The following is a 23672-nucleotide window of genomic DNA, read 5'->3' on the forward strand; positions in this document are numbered from 1 at the left end:
TAGGCTACTTTTTATTTCGAAAAAAAGGGATGAAGGGGTTGAAAAATAGGTTGAAAGTTTGTATGGTATTTCTTAATTTTAAAAGATAAAACCATGAAACTTTATATTTTAGCACTTGATAAGAAATCATTAAACATATATTTAAAGTCACATACAGGTCGAACGCGATTATTACCTTTAAAATAAACATGGTGGGAAATAAACATTAACTAAAAGCGGGTAGATTATATTTATTTGTCTACCCCGAACATTTATATAAATTAATATCGGGTAGTTTTGTGTTGTTTACATCTCCGGTGACATTTTGCTGGGACGTCAGTCTTCCGCGACCACGGCCAGTGCAACCTGGCCGAAACGTTGGGCCCAAAAAAAGGTAAAAATAATGTTAATTAATCGCGTTCGACCTGTATGTGACTTTAAATCGAAACGTTCGCGGACCTGTAAAAAGATAAAAATAATGTTAATTAATCGCGTTCGACCTGTATGTTGTGACTTTAAATATGTGTACAAAGCGCGAGAACTTAAAGTGTTATATCATTAAACATCTTGATAAGGGATAGGGATAGGGATAGGGATAGCGATAGGGATAGCGATAGGGATAGCGATAGGGAAAGCGATAGGGATAGCGATAGGGATAGCTATAGGGATAGCGATAGCGACAGCGATAGCGATAGCGATAGCGATAGCGATAGCGATACGGATACGGATACGGATATGGGTATCGTTAGAGGGATACGGATAATTGGTCGGCGGTCTCTTACAATCAATGTGCTCTAAGACGATCGTTGTTTGCTTGCTTGAAGATTACGTTTGCGATAAGTATAAGCAAAATGTAAAAAATTGTAAGGGATAATAGAAAAAAGTACTTTTTACCGATCATAGTGTCGAAATACGGGCTATGTGGGATGTTTATAAAGGTTTCCCCAGCGTATATAGAATTACCTACGCTGTGGTCGATGTGTAATATTTCTACAATCATTGCAAGCAAAAGTATTACGTGCAATCGAAATAATCGCAGATAAATATACCTACAGAGAAACCTACGGTCCCTACGCATCCAAATGAAAATCTTAATGAATACTTTTATAACGCGGGCAAAGCCGCGGGTAAAAGCTAGTACAAAATAATTACAAACTTTAGTAGAATATGATTAGCCTATCTATGATATTGCTCCATCTCGTAATAGTTTGAAGCCTTGGGTGGCCATGTTTCTCCCTTGTTGATCGTTTCAAGCTGCGTTTATCGTACCTATCCCATACTATGTCTAATCTAGAAACGTTTTCTTTTGATTTTGAAACTTAGCCAGGCCACCCAAGGTGTCAAACTATTACAAGATGGAGCAATATCAGAGGCAAATCAGATTCTACTAAAGTTTGTAATAATTTTGTATGATACGTAACGTAAGTGGGTAATACTGAAGGTTACGTGATCCACCAAAAAGTTGTAATTTGATAGTTGTAGACTCTAAAATGATAATGCACATATTGTTTCAGACCAAGTCGTTGCGTAACGGTGAATGAGTGGTCGAAGTACCTACCTCTTTAGGTACCAGAAAAGATCGACAATTGGAGAACATACCTCCTTCAGAGGCTGCCTTGCATCAGCATATACTGCGCACAGTGTACCAGGGGCCCATTTCTCGAAGCTACAAGTTACATTTTCAACTGGTTGTCCATGTCTAATATGACAAGTTGCAAAGAGACTTCCGCTTGTAACTTGTAACTTTCAGTTTTGAGAAATGGGACTCAGGGCGTTCTTGTTTGGAGTCAGGCGTTGGTGCCACACCAAAATTTGCCAAGTCCGTCTTCTTGGGGATGGAAGGAAGAAGGAGACGAATGGGTAGTGTGGTACCCATTCGTCTCCTTCTTCCTTCCATCCCAGTCAGGCAACACTGAAGTGGCCAGTATATGCTTAGAAGTTACAAGATGTAAATGTAAATCAGGTTGCAAAAACCGATGCAACTGCATAAAGAGGGTAGAGCCTTCCTTATGCAGTTCCATATGTACCCAGCTATGTCTCTGTGAAGGGAATGTATAGTATGAGTATGAGTAATCTGTTAATTAGGACACCACAGACTAAACTTAGTGCTAACTTTTCAGTGTTGGATACTCTATGGCAGTTCCGACTCAATTATAATAAGCTCATTATAATTGACATTCGTTAACTATAATAATTTCAAAAATAGAACTTCATACAATTTCTATACTAATTTGCGATACCTGGCAAATTTTCCTGCATCTGAAACACATTTTTTTTATCTGTCGCGTTATCGGCCAATCAGAGACGGTTATTACAAACAATTGGTTGATAGGTAATTCGATGTTGATACAACGGTGAACGACTCTATTGACATTAATTTTAACTTGCATGAATGGTGATATTTCCGTCCATTGATGATGAAGGTGATGACTCGTAGAAAAAGTATTGTATACAATAGTGATATAATTAAGCTTTTCACTCTCGTACCGTACTACACATAGTACTCGACTGAAAAGTTTTGTATTATATCACGATTGTATAAAATACTATTAATTAAATTTCTTACAGGATTCACTACAATGAATAAATAACAGGTACAGTCGGTCTTTAGATCGTGTGGTCCGACCTGAGTGTTGCCGTTGTCGACACCGGAGTCAATAATAATGAATCTTTTTCTATTTATGCATTAACACACCTCTGATACTGGCGATCAAATATAAATAAATAAAATAAATAAATAAATATTATAGGACATTCTTACACAGATTGACTGAGGCCCACGGTAAGCTCAAGAAGGCTTGTGTTGTGGGTACTCAGACAACGATATATATAATATATAAATACTTATGTACATAGAAAACATCCGTGACTCAGGAACAAATATCTGTGCTCATCACACAAATAAATGCCCTTACCGGGATTCGAACCCGGGACCGCGGCGTAGCAGGCAGGGTCACTACCGACTGCGCCAGACCGGTCGTCGAAATATATGAAAGTGAACGCGTACTATCCTTTGTGAATAGGCTTTAATATCATATTTTTATATTTATAGAAAAAGCAAACCGTTTGACATTTATGATGACTTGAATTTGCAACTCACAGATTTTTTTTTTATTTTTTTTTTATTTCATTTAACATTAAATGGTAATTTTAGTACCAAAACTAAATTCTACGTTATTTATTTACTCGAAAATGATACTAAACATGACCTAATAGCTAAACGGGTTCTAATAGAGTTTTTTAAAATAAAGGCATTTTAAAATTACGCTCGCGGCGTCCCGACGCCGCGCGGCTTAAAGGTTTTTTTTATGAAACTTAACGTTAGTAAAGGTGGGTAAAAGTTATATTATTCATAATCTATATTAAATAGGCTTTCATATCATATTTTTTATTTGTAGAAAAAGCTAACAGTTTGACATTTATGATGACTTGAATTTGTAAGTCATAGATGAAAATTTCAAACTTTTCATTTTTTTTATTTTATTTACCATTAAATTATAATTTTAGTACCAAAAATGAATTCTACGTTATTGATTTACTCGAAAACGATACCAAACATGACCTATGAACTAAACGGGGTATGTTAGAATTTTTCAAAGCAAGCCGGGTGAAGCGGTACTTTGACCCCCCTCCCGAGCCCCAGGGGGAGGCTCCCGAAGGCTCCCGATCTTAATCGGCTTATTTTGATATAAGGAACAACTGTGCCAAGTTTCATGCTTTGGTCAAGAAAAAAAGGTTTGGCCTCTTTTTGTCGATAAACGTCCCCACTATGCCGAAATTGAAGACCTTGTGGCTGCACTTAATTAAGAATTTCTTCCGCTTCCTAAATGGCTACCAGAGTTCTTCTTCCAAGTAACATTGGTAATTCGCCAGTAACGATTCGCCGGCCCATGATAATATCTACTTTTTAATTTGATTTTTTTTTATTGTATTTCTAAGCTTAATAACATCCTTTACAGACGTTTCTGGTTAAAACTTTGTTCAGTTGTGAATCAATATATGTAGATACGATAACATAATACAGGGGACGGATCGGGTGGAACGGGACAACCGCAGTGGCCGCAAATCACTAGTTTTATGAACTTGTACAAGGAAAACTATAAAAAAAGAACTGTGCATAATGATCAGTTACCTATCTAAAACCTTTATGATAAAAAAAACCGTACCTAAATAATATTTCGGTACCTCTTCATGTGGAATAAATGAAATTAAATATTGAGAGCATTTGAGATGTTTCAATGTACTTTAAACTATACATAGAGTTAACAATAGAATAATTCCATGGACAGCGGAAATACACGTTTTACAATACTAAAACGATTGTTTTCAGCTTCAGTCGTGTATTCTTATCTCAACGACGATGAGGAGAATATGTCTTAAGAACAATAGTAAAAAGGAATTTTTCACAATAGCTTATCTTCTTCTTCTTCTTCTCAGCATATTTGCGTCCACTGCTGAACATATGCCTCTTTCATGGGAATCATGGGTTTCCATTCTGTTCTGTAAGCGGCGGTTCTGTGCCAGGTCGGCCCTGACGTCTTTTTGATATCGTCCGACCATCTGGCTCGTGGTTTCCCGTCACCTCGGCTTCCCAGTCTTGGTCTCCACAGCAATACTTGCCGGCTTGCTTGCTTTACAATAGCTTATAATTTGCTTAATCTCCTCAATTCCTCTAACTATAGGTTTAGAATGATTGACTTAGTGTTAATTATTGATAATAACGGTAATTAGTACCTGGTCATTGTTTTAGTGTTATAGTATGCATGAAGTATGACAGTGTATTAAATGTAGCTCATTTATGAAGACACATCGTCACTACTTTTAAAAAAACTTGTATCTTCGTCGGTCAATGAAAAGAAAATTGTAGTAAGTATGTATGGAATGCATATAGACTTACTGCGTTTTAACTTCGAGAAGCAGCGTGAGATACGAGAGTTTTTAAAAGTAGTGACGACATATTAGGTTCGGTTTTTAATTGTGCTGAATGCTGATTAAATAAATTGCAAAATAATGGTCCGAAAAAAACAACCTACTTTATTGAATATCCTGCAATAATTTGCAATAGGTACCTACATACATACATACATACAATCACGCCTGTATCCCATACAGGCGTGTTTATCTATAGGTACCTCTATAGATAATATTAAGCAGTTTTTACTATGGTACATGATTATGCTGATATTTTCTATGGTAGATTCAACTTTTACTACGAGATTAAACCAGATTGAGTAGTCGATTAGGCTAAATTTACATCCGACACATGAAAACTGGCGCTTGTAATGGTGCATGAGTATAAATTTTCCGACTCTCCCAACTGTCCCAAGTAGCCCATTTAATATAGGAATTCCATAATGCTATTTCGTGCGACAATGTAAATGCAATAAACGTCCGGCTATCGTTGTAATAAGTAATAACTCCTTATTGATGTTTTGGGCCCGATGACTAATTGTTATGGAGAGATCTTATCTTTTTGTTGATATAAATTTTATCGACCCTATTATTTAAGGGCCTAATAATTGAAAATGAAGTTTATTGTGAAATTAAATTTAGTTTAAGTACTAAATAACCGACCTTTTAATATTTTTCTCCCCTCACTAGCTCGGAAACATGTGTTTTGTCCTTTAATACCAGCGGGTAAAAACGTATTTTATCCACTAGTGGGTAAAGTAATTTGACCTTGAATAAAATCAAATTAACTGCTTTAAAATTGATAAAAGTAGGTGAATCTAGTAATAAAGACCATTTACCACCTATGGAACTACTAGAAGCAGTGATAAACGCATTTATTGCGTTGTAGTTTCCTCGCTATAGTGAAGGGAAAAATTTTGTGTTACACTCGGGTGCAAATGTATTTTACTTCTCGTATGTTAAAAAACTCGCAAGTTCAGGATTCTATTCTCGAACCACTCGCTTCGCTCGTGGTTCAACTATAGAATCCTTTCACTTGCTCGTTTTTCAATTCCACACTCGGCGTTAAAATACAACTTTGCCCCCTTGTATAACAAATAACTATTAGTAGTTTAGAGCATGATTAATTGCAATGGCCACTCAAATGATATACGGAACAAATTGCCGTAAATAAAAATGCTTGTAATTTTTGTGATCTGTAAAAAACGGAGTACCTATAGTAGCAGGCGAAATAAGAAACTCTTTGTGAATAACCAAAATGGTTACAATTAAGCATAAAGTAATTATGGTTCTTAAGGTGGAAAGCAAAACAAAATTTATGACACCACCTTCTTTTATCATAAGTAACATAAGTTTTTATTAGCTAAATAATTGAAGAGGTAGCGCTAAGTGTGGTTTTATTTATTTTACGTTTTATAATAACTTCTTACAAATTCTTCAAATTACAGAGTCCGTGTACTAATCTGGCAAAAAATGAATAACTCATTATAAATGCTGTGATTCATTGTCACAGTTTTCAAAGTATTCAGTCGAATAATTACTGTAGAATTATCTCGGGCGATGGTCAACGAGCTTAATGCTGAAAAATACTTCTATAATTAGTTACGACTCGTTTTAAGTTGACATGATGACGTTGTTATTATTATTATACTAGTAGTCTTTGTAAGTACCAAGATTAACATAAATTTCAAGGTTGTTGACAATTGGTGTATTTTTCAGGCAACATTAGATACGCGCTCAACGTCTGCATAATTTGTATTATTTATTTTTTCTTGTAATTATGAGTATTTATGCATCAAAGTATTAAAATTATATACATTGATAGTATTGATACCACAGGTATCAGGTACCGTAAGTAAGTATAGTAGTAACACTTTTGAATAACTGCATCTAAGGTAATTTATTTCAGTATCGCTTTCGGACGCTTCAAATCAACCTAGACCTCATTAAAGTATAAGATTTTCTATGTCATGCAGATTATCAATTAGTGCATTTTTTAATTATAGGGTCAATGTATAAAAACACATCTCTGTCAGAACTCGAATCGACGACCTTTTGGAACAGCGGTATTTTTCCTGTAATAAAAAAAGAGTATCGCTCGCAGACTTTTTGCTTTATAAAAAATCGTTTAAGTATATTTATTTTTTCGCACACACAAGTTGAGAAGATAATAATAGGCTGGTTTATAATGTTATCTATAAGTAGTTCGCGGTAAAATTGTATGATGCATTTCATAATGTAATCAAACGCAACTGAATTCTTCAGCGGTGATATGCCTGGGTGATTAAAGTTTCCTTGTGTAATGTTGACACATTTTAGGAGATAAAGGGCTTCGAGTGTGCACTTATTGTTTATCTCATCGATCATTGCTTAGAACTTCCTTATCTTTTATAATATCTTACCTTCATATCGGAGTGCTTCTAAGACTTGGGAAAAATATTTATTAAGATAGTTTTAATAGTGTTTAAATAGTAGGGATGACATCTACCACCGTACGCTGTTTGAAAAAGACAGTCCCTACTTGTTAACAAAAAAAAATACAACTGGCTGCCATTATTAGACTCAGAGCCCAGAGTCGCCAGACCTACCTAATTTTAACAAGGTTGAATCTTTGGGATAATGTAGAGTTCGTATCGACGTTTAATGTCTGCATGTTAGCTAGTTCGGCCCGTTGGCCATTTTTTTGCTATAAGGTTTTTTAACACTAACTTTCCTTAAATTCACAAGGCTGATTTTTATGTGTTAAAAATACTGTTAGGAATTGATAATTATCATTTTCGCGCGCGGGCTCTTGCTCTACCATATGCCTATTTTTAAGTAGTTTAAGACAATGTTGCAAGTTTTTCAAATAATTATCATGTACAGTTTCTATTCACAGTGATCGGGGTTTACCAGTTCGTGTTAGACTGTAGTGTGAAAATATGAAGAACGATACAAAAAGTGTTCGATGGAAGAAGTTTAGTTGTAAGGCCGGTACCGCACTGATCTAGGCCAACGTTCGCCGCACCGCACGCAATCTCTGCCGCTTAATTTGGCACTACTTTTGCTGTTCGCAATTTACTAATCACTCAATTATAAACTATCGCGATTATCATTTAATAACCCTTTCCAATAATTAGGCATACGTATACATTTTTATTCTGATTAGAATATGTTACTCATAGAGTGGTAGGGGACCAAATCAATTTTAAATAAAAAAAAACATATAAAATTGTGGAAGAAATGTTTTAATTATGTGTTGTAAAATATAATAATCGCAAAATTTCCCAAATATGAATATTGGCAAATAGGAGTAAAAGATAAAAATCACCGGAATACCTATGCGAATGAAATATTTTGCAGATTAAGATTTTCTTCCTCGCATTGATAGATTAAGAGGGATGATGGAGCTTACAATGATTTTTTGTCTCATCTTAACATTGCAAGATATTGACACTTTTGTTTACAATGTGTTATCAAATTGATGACGAACTTTATGATAAGTACACAGTGCAAGTAGGTTTAATTTTAAATGCTAATGACAGTTATCATATTACAGAGAGAACATGAACAACCTGTATATTTAATTTATACATAGTATTTCTTTATTTCGAAGAGACTAAACAATACGTTTACGTTGTAGCCTTGTGTGTTATGTAAATAAGCAGGTGTATCATCAACGGAAAGAAATTGATAACTCATTCATAAACCGCAAAAATATGTTTTAAAGAAACTAATTATTAATTTAATTATTTTTAATAAAGTTATTGTACGTATAGCCGTCTGGCCGTTTACAGAAAGGCTTCAGACCCATGAGGAAAATAAGTATACGCCGTTTTGTTTATAAGGGTCACGTGCGGCGATGTAAACAAACCGGTTGCGAAAACCTGTTCATCCGTAAACACTGTCAAAACTCACCATTCTCGCCTGTGTATCCCCATTCCTGTTCTGCCATTGTCACTGTAGTCACTATATCGTACGTAAGTAAGGATAGATATGCACGTGCGAGGTCGGAGTGCACGGAGCGTGGTCGGGTCGTGACTGCGCGCGGGCGGCGCGGGCCTCCGCTTTATACGAGGGAGCCGGCTGCAATGAGGTGCGGCGCTCGTCGGGCCGGCGGGCGAGCACCTCCTCGCTGAAGCGGCGCGCGGGCGCGGGTGCTCGTCTCTGCCTCACCGCCGGCGCCGCCGCCGCGCCGCTCGCCACTGCTCGCTGCGCCGGCGACGATGCCTCTTCTCCCCTCTACACTCTCAATTGTTTTCTGATTACTGAAATATTTACAGTTTAATCGTAATTGTCACATGTCGATGTCATGAAAGTGTATTTATTTCCCTTGAAAAGGTTTGTTCATTTTATGTTACTGATAAGAGAAAACTGTTTAATATATGAATTATACCTCTATGATGAACTATTTCATAATTAAAGTGATATATTGATAATTATGTCAGTCAAGCGTTTTCACACTTTGCGTGTTATTCATTATTATTGTAATTTTATTGCACTCATTAATTCACGATGATAGATAATTTTCTATTTACAGATTTATAAATTTGGATGAATAATACCTATAACAAAATACATTAAGGTGCATTAAGGTAATTTCGAATCAAATAAACGCTCGGGTAATTTCGAAAGGGGAATCTTGATACTTATGATGGAAATAATGGTGGTTTTTATACGACTTTCGAAATTAGACAACTTTCGAAATTACCCTAATGCACCTTAATCCATAAATCCTAAAATATGATTGATTTCCCATCAACAGGATACCTCCCTCTGCGAGATATGCTGTTGTTTTAATATTAGCACCAGGAAAAAGGGAACATTGTTTTTAGTTAAATTATACCGTTCATTAAACAATAGCTCGATCAGTTAGATCGCTTTTTGCAATCAACCAGCAAACAAATTAACATTGACCTTCGTTGTACTTTGTAAAAACAAATTTACCTTAAGTAAGTATCAGTGTAATTTAACCGGTAGCTACAATTTAATTTAGTATAGTCGCACAATTATTGCATGATGTTTTTTATTATAAAGGCCAATCTTTTTTTATAGACAATCTGTGGGCATTGGACTAATAGGGATAAAATTTATAGTAGGTAACGCCTAATGTGTTGAAATATCGAAACTCAATTTTGTTAACATAAAAATAGGGATAAAAAAATGCCTAACATACCTATGAAAAGTATCTTTGTACCGTGAAGTGTTTTTAAGACAAAATTTTAATTATTGCCATTATATCAAGTATCTAGAGGTACATGCCTATGCCTAATTATAGGTATTATAGTTTGTGGTACGGTACGAGCAAGTACACTGCAACATAATATGTCTAAGATATTATATATTATTCTACGGGTGGCTACGGTAAGCAAATGGGTTTCTTCCACCCAAGTGCCAGCGTGCGGTTTTGAGTGCATGTTGTTTACACTTGCTGAACTTTGTCGAGTCAAAAAGGTAAATCTCTTTGTTTATCTCATTATACCTACTCGTAGGTATGCTGAGATGTGACATTGTTCTTAAATCAGACACTAACGGCCTGGGGACCGATTTTTGAATTTCGAACGCACGAATTCGCCATTCGAAAGTTTTTTTTTTTTAAAGACGAAGTGCTATTTTCGAAAAAAGACGGCTAGTAATCTAGTGGTATTGACCACTCGTTTTCGATTCTGTTAGTAGCATTTAAATCGTTAGTAGTGGAGATATTCATGAACGGAATTCACGAATACGAATGGTCGACATTCAATCGGCTCCCAGGTCTCAACTTGGTAGATTTTTATCTAAACAGTAAAAAAATTAAGTACTTACTTACCTCCTATTTAATAAAGTAAAGTATAATATTTTAAATATCTGCACCATTAAAAATATTACAATAAAAAAATATTTTATCTATTTTTGCGCGTTGAATTCTTTTATATGTCTTTTGAGAACGTGATTAGATATCAACGCAGCCTGTTTTTATAACCCGGAGGATCAGGAAAATTGGAGCTCTAAGGAGCTTAATATTTAGATGAGATCAAAAGCATAATGTATATCAAAATACTTTCGTAAGCCTAGTTGCAGTAGTCTATTGTATGTTCCCAAAACTATATTTACAGATGAAGTGAGAATTATTTATCTTCTTTGGGATTTTCACGGAAACTCCTGAACGTCTCATGTTATTTCAGTCAGGCTCAGTACAAGAAGTGCTAACGTTGACCGAGCTAAGTAGCACAACAAATATAAGCTAGCACTAGCACAACATATGAATGCTAGTGAGACTCGAGAAAAACGCCCGTCATTTAGATTTTTTTGCCCTGTTCCGTAAAATATATAGACTCCTATTTATCTACAATGTCAACGTTTAAATATGTCTCATAACATAATGCCTCCAGGCTGTGTACGAACAATTCCGACTCATAAAATGGGCCCTAAATTATGGCTATGATTTCCAAATGACAGGCGTTTTTCCGAGCCTTGGTCATGTGAAGATTGTGAAGTACTTGATATAATCACAATACATAATATACCTATGTAGAAATTCAACTCCCGGAGACGAAACTGGAGGTGTATTTATTCGCAAACGAATATAAGTATAAAATTTACGGGTTATTTGAACCTGAATACCAGCACAGTAACTTGGCAAAATTTCAGGTCACAATACTCGAAATATCCTCACATCGAGATTTTTATTTTCATTAGGTACGTTTAAACATCCTGTAGGTAGATAACGTTTTGTTTTGACTACAGGACTTGTGATTTAATGATATTATTGTCCTTGTTTATTTATAAGGACATCGTACCCAATAATGTAGATATCACTCCCACGCCTACATCGGTCATTATAAGAAACTTCCTGAACAGTTCGCTACTGGACGACCAGTATGAATCTGACCTCAAATTGCACATATTTTTCGCGAATTCCAGGAACTTATTATACATACATACATACAATCACGCCTGTGTCCCATGAAGGGGTAGGCAGAGCACATGAAACTACTCAGGCTTCAGTGCCACTCTTAGCAAATAAGGGGTTGAAAGAAAACGAAACTGTGACATTGCAGTGACAGGTTGCCAGCCTCGCCTACGCCACAATTTAACCCATATCCCACAGTCGCCTTCTACGACACCCACGGGAAGAAAGGGGGTGGTGAAACTCTTAACCCGTCACCACACGGGAACTTATTATAACAGAAACAAATTATTATTTAATGTGTGAAAACACTAGTAATGTTTGACAACTGGCCAACATCATTCGCTATTACTTGCTTATGCAATATAGTGTTTATTTTATAGTCTAATAAAGAGCGCATCGCACTGACCTGGCCCACTATCTTTAATGGCGGTTAATAAGGAATAAAGTTAGCTTTCTAAGGAAAAGCAGTTGCACTTTCCAATATACATCTCGGTACACCGTGGCGACGTTATTCACAAGAGAAAATTAAGTTTAATCTTTGTTTTTGTCGAATGGCTTTTTCCCGAACCAAATGCCCGTCTAGGGCTTTATACTGTGCCCTAGTTAGAGATATATACTTGTAAACATACTTTCCCCTCACTATAGTGAGGAAACTACAACGCAAAAATAGTTATTTGTTATACAAGGGGGCAAAGTTGTATTTTAACGCCGAGTGTGGAATTGAAAAACGAGCAAGTGAAAGGTTTCTATAGTTGAACCACGAGCGAAGCGAGTGGTTCGAGAATAGAATCCTGAACTTGCGAGTTTTTTAAAACACGAGAAGTAAAATACATTTGCAGTATTTGCACCCGAGTATAACACAAAACTTATCACCTCACTATAGCGAGGAAACTACAACGCAAAAAATGCGTTTATCACTGCTTCCAGTAGTTCCATAGGTGGTAAATCATCTTTATTACTAGATTCACCTACTTTTATCAATTTTAAAGCAGTTAATTTGACTTTATTCAAGGTCAAATTACTTTATCCATTAGTGGATAAAATGCGTTTTTACCCGCTGGTATTAAAGGACAAAACACGTGTTTCCGAGCTAGTGAGGGGAAAATGCGTTTATCACTGCTTCCAGTAGTTCCACAGGTGGTAAATCATCTTTATTACTAGATTCACCTACTCTTATCAATTTTAAAGCAGGTAATTTGACTTTATTCAAGGTCAAATTACTTTACCCACTAGTGGATAAAATGCGTTTTTACCCGCTGGTATTAAAGGACAAAACACGTGTTTCCGAACTAGTGAGGGGAAAATATACTTAAAGGTACCTACATAGAACGAAAGAGTGAATGAAAATGTCTGTAGGTGCGACAGATTAACCAGTAAAATGGTGGCTCTTGTAGTTACGACTCTGTATAGCAATACAGGTGTCACTTATACTCATACAGTCACCTGCAAAAACATATTACTCTTTGAAGGCCGCAATATTTAATAACTGACACGAACTTATTTGTGGAGCAATGAGAACGTGTCACATATTTTTGCGGCATTCAAACAGTAACATGTTATTGCAGGTGACTGTACAAGTGTACAATCATACGACAGTTTGTTTTATTCGGTCGTGCAGCTTTCATTAAGGGGCTTCATCGATTTTTGACAAGATATTTTCATATCGCGTAGGTATGTATCATGTTTACAATACATTGATGCTGAGAAAATTATATAAAAAAAATATGGGGTGAAAATTAAGAGTCACTTAAAACACATCTTAATTATTGGTAACACTAATGAATTCTATGTTTGGTTTAATTTATCGCCCGTATAAGGCTTGCACGCTGTATTATGGCCGCTAATGACAATTAATGACTAATTTTAATGTAATCATTTTTGATATTAGTACCGGTAACGACGAAAATAAATAAGATTGGTAGATGAACATCACAATAATAAAACTGCGATGTCACGCGCTGCTAAGAAACAAAGTCGAATAGATACCTGCAATTGTCATTTAGCAACAGTTTTATTTTTATTTTGGTTTGGTTGCGCGAAAATACTGTTAATAAAATATTGCAATATTTACTTTTATCTTGTTTATATCAGAGAAGACGGACTCCACGTTGGAACATGAAAAAGTGTATTTAATTGCCTTCGAGGTAATCGGGGTGTGTGAAGGACAAAAACAATATTGTATTAACTCGTTGTTTTCATGACTAATTTTCGTATTCTCGAATGCATATAATTTTATTATGTACTATTTTCATTCGAGATACGATACCTATGTAAATGCAAAGAGGATCAAGTATTATAGAGAGTTACTGTTGAAGTAAAATGTGCAATCACAGTGCATAGACTGCCATCTCTTGACACAGGCTTGAAACTTTTGAACCTCAGTTTTGACAAATTGGCCCATGTTCTTAGCTTGATACGTTTTACAATGTCAAATATTAATATTAGCGCCATCTAGCTGAGCGTACCCCAAAGGTATAATGCCATCTAGGCAACCGTACCTTTTTCTGTATGGTACTGAGGTACGTTATTTTCTTAGACTTATCTGTCTATACGGAGTTATATATGTCTTTGGTATATGTAGTGACCAAAGAGGGTCAAGTATTATAGAAAGTTACTGTCAAAGTAAAATATGTAATCAGTAATCACAGTGCATGGATTGGCATCTCTCGACACAAGCTTAAAACTTTTAAACCTCAGTTTTGACAATTAGGCCCACATTCTTAGATTGATAATTATGTATTAAAATGTCAAATATGAATATTAGCGCCATCTAGCCGAGCGTCCCCCAAAGGTGTAACGCCATCTAGGCCACCGTACCTTTTTCTATATAGTTCTGAGGTACGTTTTTTTCTTAGACTGTAGCTGTCTATACCGAGTTACATATATTATGTATTTGGTAGTGACGTACAGTGGGTTAATAATATTATTGTCTTATACCAGTTGAATTGTGGATGCATTCTGTTTGGGATAAATATGTTTTAAGGTTAAAAGGGTAATGACCGAATCTGCTCATCTGCAGCGAAAATAATTCAGAGATTGGGAACATATCGAACGCGTTACATACCGGTTATACCTTCACTCAAAAATTTACTTACTAAGTACACTACTTAAAATCAAGCAAGTTAAATATTGTATTATCAAGGACCATATAATATTTGACAGACAAAGCCCATGCAAAAAAACGTACCCCTGAAATGTATGGGCCTTTAAGCTTAAAACTAGATGGCGCTGTTTCGCAGCCTGGAAGTGGCCAAAATAATATTTTATTATAGAACAAATGATATATGTTTCTTTATTTTAATATCATAATAATAATATCACGTCAATACACATTAAAAAAAATATAGGCATCATCAGTGTAGTTATAATAGTATTTAATAGGTGGCGCTAAAAAAATTAGGTATGATTCTTAGTATGGAGACTGTAAATTATATCCCATCAAAAACAAAACTTGTAAAAACACCAAGTCTTCGCAACTCAGTTCTTCTGGCGTAAAAAGAGTTGAGATCCCTGTAATACCAAGTCGGTTAATTTATTCAGTCCCTACTTAAAGGACCTTCTGCCACAAGTTATTACGAAGTTTACCTATAGCTAACCTAATAACATATTACTCATAGCTATCATATCAATATGAAAAATATTTCATGTTTTAAAGAAAATGGACTGACTTGGCAATCGCATGAAACAATTTTGTCATCGGTGTAAGTAAATATGATAACTTGTGATATTTCATGCGATTGCCAAGTCAGTCCATTTTCTTTAAAACATGAAATATTTTTCATATTGATATGATAGCTATGAGTAATATGTTATTAGGTTAGCTATAGGTAAACTACGTAATAACTTGTGGCAGAAGGTCCTTTAAGTAGGGACTGAATAAATTAACTGACTTGGTATTACAGGGATCTCAACTCTTTTTACGCCAGAAGAACTGAGTTGCGAAGACTTGGTGTTTTTACAAGTTTTGTTTTTGATGGGATCTCATTTCTTTTTGTAGACTCTCTGTAGATACTCCAACTTTTTTCCTTCTTTCCTATTTATAAGCTTAATATACATTGTATATGGCTCTGGGGCTGATAGGGGATATCGTGTTCATGTACCTACGACATAACAGAGTCAGAAACCCGACTTTAAATAAGAACGTGAGCGTAGTAAACGCGAAATTTTGACTAAGTATGTAAGTAAAAAATGCATTCTGTTCACCATTTGCACTTATTTCTTTATGTCCAACAAATAAAAGATATTTGGCAGAACCTGTAACCGCGAGCGAAGCGAGAGCGAATTTTTTTCCTATTATTGACTCAATTTATCAAGACTCAATCCGCTAGTGGAGAGGAAGGGGGAGATTATATAAAAGCCCTTGTCTTTCATAGGCCAAATATACTTATAAGTAGGTCCAGTAACTCTGTCAGCATGCCCATTTCGGTGTTTTTTTTTTCAGTAGGTCCCTTCGGTTCCCTAGTGCTCATCACCACGCTTACGCTCCTTTGACTCCCTGAGACGTTTTGCGCCTTTGGCGGTTTTAGCTTTATGGAGAACTCCACTTCGGACTGTATTTTAACTATTTGGATTACGACGTAACTTTGTAACTACGTAACTTTATTTGATGTAAGGCAACACCACATAATTGATACAATTTCAATAGAATGGTATTGTCTTTCAAAGGTTTGTCAATGACTAAAATCCTCCTTTCATGGCACCTTAGCAGCAGCAAGCGCCGAATGTTGTACACTGCGACATTTTGTTACATCGTTCCACAATCACTTCAATATCTGAATTAGGTAATTCCTGACACCTCTCGCTATTTTGGACTATGTGCGCGCCCACGCAATCTAAGTAATACTTTTAATTTGATTTTTTTTCATATGTAGCTGTACGATTTTGGCGGCCCCCTTACCATTTGGCGCCTAGAGCGGTCGCTCTACTTGCTCTACGCTTAATCAGCTACACATTCTTTCACCTTAACCCATTGCAAATTAGTTGAAAAAATGTACACATATTTATGATCTCGACTGTACCTACTATCAACGACTTAACGAAACATACAAGTTTTTTTTCACATTTGAACATAATATTTAGGTACGTATTATTTAATTGTATCTCTATTTTACAACACACTGATTTATTCACTGTAATTACTGCACATGTAACCTTGCAATCCTTTATATTGATATGGGATTACAAAGTTAGTTATGCGGTTGGTGATGTAGGAAAACTGATTGTTTGAAAATTTCGTTTACACATATATGTATTCCCAAACAGGGTAGGCAGAGCACGCGAAACTACACTTTTCAGTGCCACCGTTGGCAAATTATTAAAGGTTTGTCAGCCTATTCGCACACACTACAATGGAATCCATATCCCATAGTTGACTTCTACGACTTCCATGTGAGGAAATGGGGTTGTGAGATTTTTAACCCATCACCACACCGGGCATCTGTATAAATTTATTATTTTACATAGACAGGTACACTGATTTAGGTATTCACTGCAAATCAACTGCAAATATAACTTGGTAATCCCATATATTGATATGAGATTACAAAGTTATTTATGCAGTTGATGTATCTAAAAACCTGGAATCAAATTACAACATTTTTTAATTTTTGTGTGATTTATACACTAAAAACTAACTGTATTCTAAATTTGAAGCTTCCAAGTGTACTAGAAGTGTCTTATTATCATTGATGATCGTATGTCAGTCAGCCAGTGAGTGACAAAACTAAGAAACTTTGGCTAGTAATTATTCCTAAACTATTAGTTCAAATTTAATGAAATTTGGAATATACCGTGTTTATACAATGACTACTTGGGTGCTGAAAATTGAGGCTTCTAGTTTTATCCAGAACGGAGTAACAGGGGGTTGAAAATGGTCTGAAATGCTTCGAGAAAAGGATGGTACGGCCGTGCCTCTTTTTGCTCGACTTGGCGGGGGCACTGCCGTGCCCCCAGATATAACTAGCTTTTACCCGCGGCTTCGCCCGCGTAATAAAAGTATTAAACCCATTAAGATTTTCATTTGGATCCTTAGGTTTCTCTGTAGGTATTTTTTTTTTTTTTTTTTTTTTTTTAATTAGCCTCTTTTGTGTCCCACTGCTGGGCAAAGGCCTCCCCTCGCTTTCTCCACTCGACCCTGTTGTTGGCATTTTCCCACCATTTCGGGTAGAATGCGTAGGTATATTTATCTGCGATTATTTCGATTGCACATAATACTTTTGCTTGCAATGATTGTAGAAATATTACACATCGACCACAGCGTAGGTAATTCTATATACGCTGGGGAAACCTTTATAAACATCCCACATAGCCCGTATTTCGACACTATGATCGGTGGGTAAAAAGTACTTTTTTCTATTATCCCTTAAAAATTTTTACATTTTGCTTATACTTATCGCAAACGTAATCTTCAAGCAAGCAAACAACGATCGTCTTAGAGCACATTGATTGTAAGAGACCGCCGACCGATTATTCGTATCCTTCTAACGATACCCATATTATCCGTATCCGTATCCGTATCCGTATCCGTATCGCTATCGCTATAGCTATCGCTATCGCTATCCCTATCGCTATCCCTATCCCTATCCCTATCCCAATCCCTATCCCTATCCCTATCCGTTATCAAGATGTTCAATGATTTCTTATCAAGTGCTAAAATATAAAGTTTCATGGTTTTATCTTTTAAAATTAAGAAATCCCATACAAATTTTCAACCTCTTTTTCAACCCCTTCATCCCTTTTTTTCGAAATAAAAAGTAGCCTATGTTCTGTCTCAAGGTCTAAAGATTGTCTGTTCCAAATTTCATCAAAATCGGTTGCGTGGTTTAAGCGGGAAAGCGTAACAGAGAGACAGACAGACAGAGTTACTTTCGCATTTATAATATTAGTATGGATGGATTAATCCTTGGTATTATTAAAGCATTTCCTCTGAAGTTCCTTTTTAAAGTTTTGGCATGTTTTTCGTGAATAACTCGTAAAAAAAACATTTTTTCCGCTAATTTCACATTTTACTTCTGCTCTTTGAGATCACAACATAAACAAAACAAATATTAAAATGACGAGCCAGACTGGTATCTGACCAGTGTTTATAATCCATACTAATATTACAAATGGGAAAGTGTGTGTTTCTGTTTGTTTGTCCGTATTTCACGGCAAAACGGAGCAACAAATTGACGATGGAGAGTGACATAGGCTACTTTTTGTCTCTTTCTAACCACCCACATTCCCAAAATGGGGGTTGGACGTTTGTATGAAGCATTCCGCAATTTGTTGATTCGCATTAAATCGAAGCCGCGGGCAAAAGCTAGTATTATATTATAAGAGACAATAAAGCAATAGTTGCGGCAGGTTCAGGGAAGTCCACATCGCCTCTGATGTTTCACGCGACGCTACGTAACTTGTCTTATGAAGGTTTCCTAAGACTTTTTCCTCAATTGAATATTAAATGAAACCAGCTGAGATAAGAGCAACCAACCAGTAGCTGCGTGGGCGGGTATTTACACTACATAGGTAGATATCTACTCAAAACATTTAATCAGATGTGTATGTTGTAGCTGCACATGACGTTTACAAACAAAAGGCGTAAGAATTATATGATTTTTAGTGATAATTTACTGTCTACGTATGTCGTATGTCCATGATATGAGTTCTGTAACAGAGTTTTACTATTGTACGTATCAATTTCTCACCTTTTTGGATGTTACGCTTTGACGTATGGTACCAAAACTGATACGGTGGTGGTCGTCATATCGACTAGCCAAGCCGACAAAATGTAAAATGAATATTCTAAAAGTATTTTTTTTTGTAGCAGTTACAATTTAGTTTCGTCTTTAAATGACTGCACGCTATAGAACCTAAACGAGTTGTCGTGCAAACCAAACAGTACTTAGAACAATCGACGAACAATAAAACGTCCGGCGAACCGCTACCAAATATGGCTCTATGACCTGTTGCTTATTATTTCGTATAAGGCTTTGTACAGCCTGCATTATTCGCATTCGTTATTGCTTTTAAATAATTCGATATTTAAAAACTACGGAATATTAGTACTAAACTTTTTAAACTTTAAACTTTTTAAGGCGACTATGGGATATGGGTTAAATTGTGGCGTAGGCGAGAGGCTGGCAACCTGTCACTGCAATATCACAGTTTCGTTTTCTTTCAACCCCTTATTTTCCAAGAGTGGCACTGAAGCTTTAGTAGTTTCATGTGTTCTACCTACCCCTTTAAGGTATACGGGCGTGATTGTATGTATGTACTTTTAATCCCTTTCTTGGCCAAAAAAGAGTTCAAGCGTCATTGAATTACAGAGTTAGGAGCACAACCTGTTTTTATCGTTTTTGGGTGTAACTTATACCTTTCAACTTAAATCAGCACTTAGCACACTTTATGCACATTGCACATTCTTCTAAAAATGAGTTTAAAAAGTATAAAAAAATGTGTAGGTACTACATACATGAAAATATTTACCTAGCCGATGCCATACCTGCTTTATTAAATGTCAACTTACGTCCTCTAATTATGCGCAGATTTAAGACATCATTTAACATCAATTTATTTCGCTAAGTCACAAATGGTAATCGGTTCTCTAATGAAGTTCGTACGACATGCTTAGCGTGCTAAGTGACCTTTACAGGTGCCTGGATAGATTTATGGCTCTTGTCACTGCCACGGATGTCTACGCTACACGAATTTGCCAAAGGATTGAGCTCCTGCTTAGACTTAATAATGCGATTAAGTACATGACCTAATAATCATAAGAAACATTGTATTATGCACGCATCTCATGTATCTTACAAATGTCAGTCATGATGCTCGTAAGAGTAGGTATAGGACATAGGACATATGTACGCCTTCTTTTCTATTTTACGCAAAGAATATTTTTTTGATTTCTCTGGCGCTAGTGAGGCTCTATCCCATGCGTGACTTTTTTGCCTAGACAAGGAATAAAGTGCTCTAGCGGTGGTTAGATTAGAAGTTCAAGTCCATTAATTAGAAAACATCCTGTATATGTTTTTATATTTTAAATATTGTTTTTATGTTGTATAAGTTACATATAGGTACATATTATACATATCGTCACTACTTTAAAAAAAAAACTTGTATCTTCGTCTGTCAATGAAAAGCAAATTGTAGTAAGTATGTATGGAATGCATATAGACGTACTGCGTTTTAACTTTGAGGAACAGCGTGAGATACGAGATTTTTTAAAAGTAGTGACGATATATACCTATGTAAAAACTTTCATAGCGAGCCACGTAGTTTTGTCATGAATCTAAGAATCCTATTGAATTCATTATGAAATGAAATGAAATTGTTTATTTCGAGTAACTAATGACTCAAACAATTTGTTAGTAAACTTACGTTAAAAATGTTAGTACTTAAACTAATTATAGGTGAAAAACCTAAGAAAGCCACCTGTTGTATGTGTGAGTGACGTGTTCGAATAGGCGTTTGTTTTGTTTGTGTTACTAATTTTAAATATGTGTTCTCTATTCGAACACGTCACTCACACATACAACAGGTGACTTTCTTAAGTTTTTCACCTATATCAACCTACAAAACAGGGTCTTTTATTTCTCATGTGAACTACATATAAGTAGATATTCGCGTTCAAATTATTGCAGTTCGTTGTACTCGGGCACCTTGATCTGAATATCAGGCGGTTTATGAAACAATTTCAGTCAAGCGGCTTGGAGACTATCCAGGAGAAATAGCACATACTATGCAAAAACAAATATATCAACAATATCAATCACATAATAACGAACTGTTTATGGGACAATCTGTGAAAAGATATATGTATATATTTTTCGACTTTTATTTGAATGGGGTTGCCTGCACTTTGATTTTTGGAATGATTATTCGTTTCTTTTAGTAGGAATGTGATGTTTTCAAAAACATTTTTATTGCTATCTTTTCAGTTTATTGCTTTTGGAAATGTTTAGATGTACCTATTATTTTTATTATTACCTATTTAAAAAAAACGGTATTTTTTTATTATAAATAATAGTTTTGATATGTACAGTTTCAGCTCTTTCTAACGATACCCCACTTAACCTAGTTACTTGAAATTTACAGTTTGCCCCCCCCCCCCCCCACCATTCATTTTGGCCATTTTCTGTAATTAATATTAATAAAATAAAAAATATACTTTTAATTTGTAGCGGTTAACGATGTTCATAAGTATTCCAAATTTCAAAGCGATATCATAAGTAGTTCTCGAGATATTTAATAAAGTGACAGACAGACAGACAGACAGATGGACAGAGCGGCGCCATAAGGGTTCCTTTGGTACCTTTTTGGTACGGAACCCTAAAAATCTGCAGAATATACTCCACTTCACTTGTTTTCAGTGTTATCTTAGCAACATCGGTGGTACACAAAAGGTACACTTGATGGGATGCAGACATCGCCGCCTATGGACATGTATAAGTATTGAAAAAATATATCTCAAGTGACTTTTCAAACTGCATAGTGCTAATTTAGCCAAAATTACCTACTGCAACAATAATGGTCAAGCTTCTTTATTTATAACAGTTATCACAATCACTATTAAAACGGTTATGTTTCAGGAAAACATAATGTAATAATAAGATTTTTGGTTTTTCCAACAAAATTGTTGATCAAATATGTACCAATCTATTTATCTACTATCTGACGTTCATGCGTGTATAAATCGTATTAGGTACTTATTTGAATGTCATGCATTTTCGTGGATGGAGTGGAGTGCTAACTTTCTAATCTAATTTACACTAACAAATATTTATAGGTACCTACCTATGGTAACTTAAGCATTTATTGTTGAATTTGTTGATTTGTTATAGAGAATTTGGAACCCTGGTTAAAATCACGGGCAATCTTTGTACACAGTTGCATTAAAACGAAATTAATGAAAAATATATTATAAACAATAAAATTTATCTGAATACTTAATACGTAGCTGGGTCACTTGGCCCATAACCTATCTGTACTGCACAAGTGCACAGTCACAGTCTGCACAGTAAGGGTCCCCCCACATCTAGCGTCTCGCGAGCGTAGCGTCGGGCCAACTGTATAGCAAAGCCTGGCGCCGCGTCGGCGCGAATTCGACGCAACGTCGACGCGGGGTCTTTTTCCATACAGCTGGCCCGACGCTACGCTCGCGAGACCCTAGATGTGGGGGGACTCTAAGATAGGTCCTAGACTACTCATGTAAAAAAAAAGTGCGAGTCGGACTCGCCCACCGAGGGTTCCGTAGTTCCGTATCCGTACAAACTTTCAAAAGTTAAAGTAACATTTTCCTTCAAAATTCTTTTTTTTTTATAATAAAAAATTATAAAAAATAGTTTATTTACATTCAATTTGAGCTCTTTCTAACGATACCCCACTTAAACTAGTAACTTCAAATTTACAGTTTGCCCCCCTTTCATTTTGGCCACTTTCTACAATTAAAGTTATTAAATTAATAAAAAGTATACTTCTATTTGTAGAGGTAAACAATGTTCATAACTATGCCAAATTTCAAATCGTGGCCATTTCTCAAAATTTTGGCACCGACAGGTGAAAGATTTGCTTTTTTTTAAATGTCGCATTTTTTTAAAAAGATTTGTAGGGATCGTTTGAATGCGTCTCAAACATTTCAAAAATGTCAAAGGCACCGATATCAATTAATTATTTTAGAAGTTATGATCGATTAAAATTCAGGTGAACGACATCATGATCAGGTGAAGGATAAATATACACAGGTTATCGACAACAGCAGCAGGTTAACGACAAATTAGTACAAATTTGTATGACACATTTGACAAGTTAACGACAAGCGTCGCTAACCTGCGTCCGTAGTCGATCACCTGTAGTTTGGTGGTCATTCACCTGATATGGACGTCATTCACCTGCCCATCAGCATTATAATAGTTTTTAACCGCCGCCCAAA

General features: G+C 35.7%; 1 protein-coding gene across 1 annotated transcript in view; it reads right to left on the bottom strand.

Moving 5' to 3' along the window:
- Positions 1-9055, bottom strand: part of LOC125225315 (carbonic anhydrase 1) — a 39661-nt gene extending 30606 nt beyond the window's left edge. The window contains exon 1 of the mRNA XM_048128963.1: positions 8788-9055. Coding sequence (XP_047984920.1) covers positions 8788-8824 — 37 coding nt within the window. The 5' untranslated portion in view covers positions 8825-9055. The remainder of the gene's footprint in view (positions 1-8787) is intronic.
- Positions 9056-23672: the final 14617 nt, after the last annotated feature.

Source organism: Leguminivora glycinivorella, chromosome 4, assembly GCF_023078275.1.
Source record: "Leguminivora glycinivorella isolate SPB_JAAS2020 chromosome 4, LegGlyc_1.1, whole genome shotgun sequence".
NCBI lineage: Eukaryota > Metazoa > Arthropoda > Insecta > Lepidoptera > Tortricidae > Leguminivora > Leguminivora glycinivorella.